The following is a 4236-nucleotide window of genomic DNA, read 5'->3' as shown; positions in this document are numbered from 1 at the left end:
GCACCTGAAGATCTGGGGTCCTAGCTGGAATCCCAGGCTCTGCAGGCACTGCTATCCAGCACATTCACATTCTGAAAGGAACTGATTACAGTTGACCCTTGAACAACATGGATTTGAACTGCCCAGGCTCACCTATAGGCCAAGTTCTTTTGAAAAATACAGTACACTACTGTAAATATATTTTCTCTTCCTTATGATTTTCTTGATAGCATTTTCTTGTGTTCTTCTTACTTTATTAAAGAATACAGTATATAATGCACAAAATATATAAGATATATGTCAATCAATATTTTATGGTATTATTGGTAAAGCTTCCAGTCAACACTAGGCTATTAGTTGTTAAGTTTTGGGAGAGTCACAAGTCACACATGGATTTTCAGCTATGTAGGGGGTTAGCACCCTGAATTCCTGCTTTGTTCAAAGGTCAACTGTATTGTCTCTATTCCATACAAACACTTTGTGAATGTTCACAGACACTCAATTCATGATCACCAACACTTGCAACAACCTAAATGGATAAGAAAACTGCAATGACCCATTCATTATTTGTGTATTGATCAATAAAGAGGAATAAACTAGGATGGGCTGTGTGAGAAGTTTGGAAAATGTCTCACCAGAAAAACAGCAATAACACAAAAATACCGAAAACAAAATAAAATCCTTAAACTTTTTGAAGTCTCTGGAAAAAAATAACCAGAGGGCATACAACAGATTCAGAAATATTTATTCAAGAATCTTGATAAGAGCAGGGGGAGTCTGACATTTAAGCCAGAGTCTGCTCCTATTTCTCCCAGTTCTATGCTTTGACAGTTCTTTGCTACACAGATGCCGCATCCCTTAAAAGGGCTGCTCCTTCTGTCTCTCCAAGATCCAGAAGTGGGACAAAGAAATTTCCAATCAGATATTTTGAACTTCTGATTCTCATATTCTTCTACATCTTGTTTTGCAGATTTAATGACATTTCATTTATGATGGAATACTCTCATATATTTTTCTCTGCTTCATGGCTGGAATCATTATCAGCATATGCCCAGGTTGCAACAGAAACAGATTTTAACTGGAAATTAAACTGGCACTTCAGTTTACCTCATAAAAAGGTACCTACATACTTAGATACATGTATAATCCTCAAGAAAGTTTCTAAATGGGGGATTTTTCTTAAAGACTTTAGATGTTTAGCCTCAGAAAGCATGTTTATCTTAAAGGTACAAGAAATAGTATCATCATTTTTATTTTCAAACATAAAAGGAGGAGACAGTATGGAAGCTATTTCAATCTAGTTCTAGACTGTACATGAGAAATACAATATGAAATACATACGGAAGGAAATTACATTTCAATATAAGAATAAAATTTAAAAACCAAAGCTTCAAAAGGCATTGACTTACTCTGTGTGTTGGTGAACTGTCAGGCCTGCAAGCCTAAAAGCACAGCCTTAATGCTTGAGCATGGAGTGGTGTTCAGTACTGCATGTATCCATGCTTGAGTAATACTACATTTGAATTCCTTCTCTTTAACATTTCCAAAATCCCATCCTAGTTCTACTCTCTTTAATGAATGCTACTTCTTAATTAATGTCCTTCTAATGTCAGCACACATTTAAAGGGTATAGCTAAAAGCAAAGTTGAGAAGAAGAAGATATAACTTTTCCCTCTTAGAAACCAGATCCTAATATAATCTCAAATACTAATAACTGCTTAACTATTTTGATTCACTTTATTGTTTTCTCCATAGGTGAATATCTGATAATATTTAACCTATGAAAAAATTATGTTGATGCAACAGAGTGTATCTGTTAACATAAGTAATAAAGGAAAGAAAAAAGCAACAGCACACCTGAATCAATTTAAAAACAAGCCTGCTTTGCTTGCCAAAAATAAGTTGTAAGAACCGATCATTCCCTTTACATGAGAATGTGTTCCAACCCAGTAACACAGAAAAATTTTTTACATCATTGCTCTGCAAACACAGCACCGTGACTTCAAATTCATAAAACTTTCCAAGATTCTATGGACTATGCAAAATGTAAGCCACACAAAATGTGTATTTTCAGTATTGGAAAATTTTAAAATATGCAAAATAGTCTTAGACATACGTGTGTGTGTGTGTGTGTGTGTGTGTGTGTATAATCACACTATTGGCCATTAACATGGAATAAACTATCCAAGATTTTTGAACTGCTGAAATGAAGAAAGAAATTAATTGTTTTAAGATAGTATATAACCCTTTAACATTTAGGCACACAGTATTACTTTCAAAAGGCACGGCTTGTTTCTCATGAGTTATTTAGATCATTCTCAAACTCAGGAGCTGACTACACAGCCTCTTCATTGCCATCTTCATGTCCTTGTTCCTCCGTGTGTAGATAACAGGATTCAGAATGGGTGTAATCATAAAGTCCAAAATGGCAAGAAATTTATCCACTGACACGGTGGGAAATGGCCACACATAAACAAAGATGCATGATACAAAGAACAAAATCACCACGGTGATGTGAGCTGACAGAGTAGAAAAGGCCTTAGACAAACCACCACGTATGGACGGTTTCCACACAGTGACCAGGATGAAGATATAGGAGATAAGTAATAAGAAGAAGGTGCCCATGGAAATGAACCCACTGTTGGCAGTAACCACAAATTCCATTCTGTAGGTGTCTGTGCAGGCCAGTCTGATAAACCAAGGAAGGTCACAGTAAAAGCTATCTATCTCATTAGGACCACAAAAAGGCAAGTGGCCAAAAAAAGCTAACTGGGCCACTGAATGAATGAAGCCAACAGCCCAAGAACCAGACAGAAGTGAAATGCACATCTGCGGGCTCATGACAGTCAGGTAGTGGAGGGGCTTACATATGGCCACGTATTGGTCCAGGGCCATGGCAACGAGCAGCACCATCTCTGATCCACCCAGGACATGAAGGACAAATATCTGGATGACACATCCCTGAAAGGATATGGTTTTGTGCCCTGAGTGCAGATCAGATATCATCTTGGGAACCGTTAAGGTAGAAAGACACAAATCAATAAATGAGAAAGAAGTACATGGGGGAATGTAAGTAAGGGTCAAAGGTCACTGTGAACACCAAAAGGAGGTTTCCCAAAACAATTGTTACATAAAACACTGTAGAGAAGGCAAGGAGAAAATGCTGCACTAGTCTATAGGTACAAAGTCCCAAGAATACAAATTGAGACACTTCAGAGTAATTTGCTTCATACATTGGCTTTGCCTGCTGAACCTAAAAGACCAAACCAAAATAATGAAGAAAGAACTTATCAAAAATTATTATTTAAAAACACAGATTTGAGCTTTCATTAAGTCTGATTTTAAGAAGAAATCTTCAGTAACAGCCATAAGGTGTTTTCTTTAAAGCAACATTTTTTTAAAAAAATTTAAACATTAACTTTTTAAAAAACATTCATATATTGGGGGCACCTGGGTGGCACAGCAGTTAAGCGTCTGCCTTTGGCTCAGGGCGTGATCCTGGCGTTATGGGATTGAGCCCCACATCAGGCTCCTCTGCTGTGAGCCCTGCTTCTTCCTCTCCCACTCCCCCTGCTTGTGTTCCCTCTCTCGCTGGCTGTCTCTATCTCTGTCAAATAAATAAATAAATTCTTAAAAAAAAACATTCATATATTAATTTATCCATTCAGCTTTTACACATAAAGAGAATAAGGTAATAATCCTACTGAGGATCTACCATCTGCCTGGTACTGTGTCAAGTTTTGAGGTAAAACACTGATCTTGACTTCAGGAGGTTTACAGGCTAATGGTGGATCTAGACATTAAACAGCTTTATACAGATAGAACTCTGATAATAGATTTACAGGAAACGAACAGAGTACCATCAGTACTATGTGACTCATTCAAGTGGTGATTGTTCAGATTCTGCTTAACAAGGACTTACTACCGAAAAGTAGAGTCCAGACTATCGAAACACCATGTGCAAAGATCATGAGACAGGAAGGTTAGCAGGGCAAGAGGATGAACAATTGAAATCAGGCTGGAGTAATAGGCCAGCCAGGATGCAAGCTTGTATCCGTGAATTGAACTTTGCCTTACATCCTAAGAGCAATAGAAAATTATCGGGGATTTTAAGGAGTTGCTTGCTATATTTCTGCTGTCAAGCAGTCACCAAAGCTTCGATGTAAAGAACTGAATGAAAAGCCTAAGTAAATTTAGTGACCTCTCAGATTACTGAAGAATCATATATCAGTGTGGACAAGGTGAATTATTCAATCA

At 37.3% G+C, this 4236-nt stretch overlaps 1 protein-coding gene across 1 annotated transcript; it reads right to left on the bottom strand.

Moving 5' to 3' along the window:
* Window positions 1-2286: 2286 nt before the first annotated feature.
* Window positions 2287-3214, bottom strand: LOC117800882 (olfactory receptor 4F6-like). The gene is given in 2 exon segments (XM_034653426.1): window positions 2287-3031; window positions 3033-3214. Coding segments are annotated over 2 exon segments (927 nt in total).
* Between the last annotated feature and the right edge of the window lie 1022 nt (window positions 3215-4236).

This window comes from Ailuropoda melanoleuca, unplaced genomic scaffold (assembly GCF_002007445.2).
Source record: "Ailuropoda melanoleuca isolate Jingjing unplaced genomic scaffold, ASM200744v2 unplaced-scaffold8686, whole genome shotgun sequence".
Taxonomy (NCBI): domain Eukaryota; kingdom Metazoa; phylum Chordata; class Mammalia; order Carnivora; family Ursidae; genus Ailuropoda; species Ailuropoda melanoleuca.
Note: the sequence above shows the minus strand (reverse complement) of the source record. Positions and strands in the feature narration are given on the sequence as shown.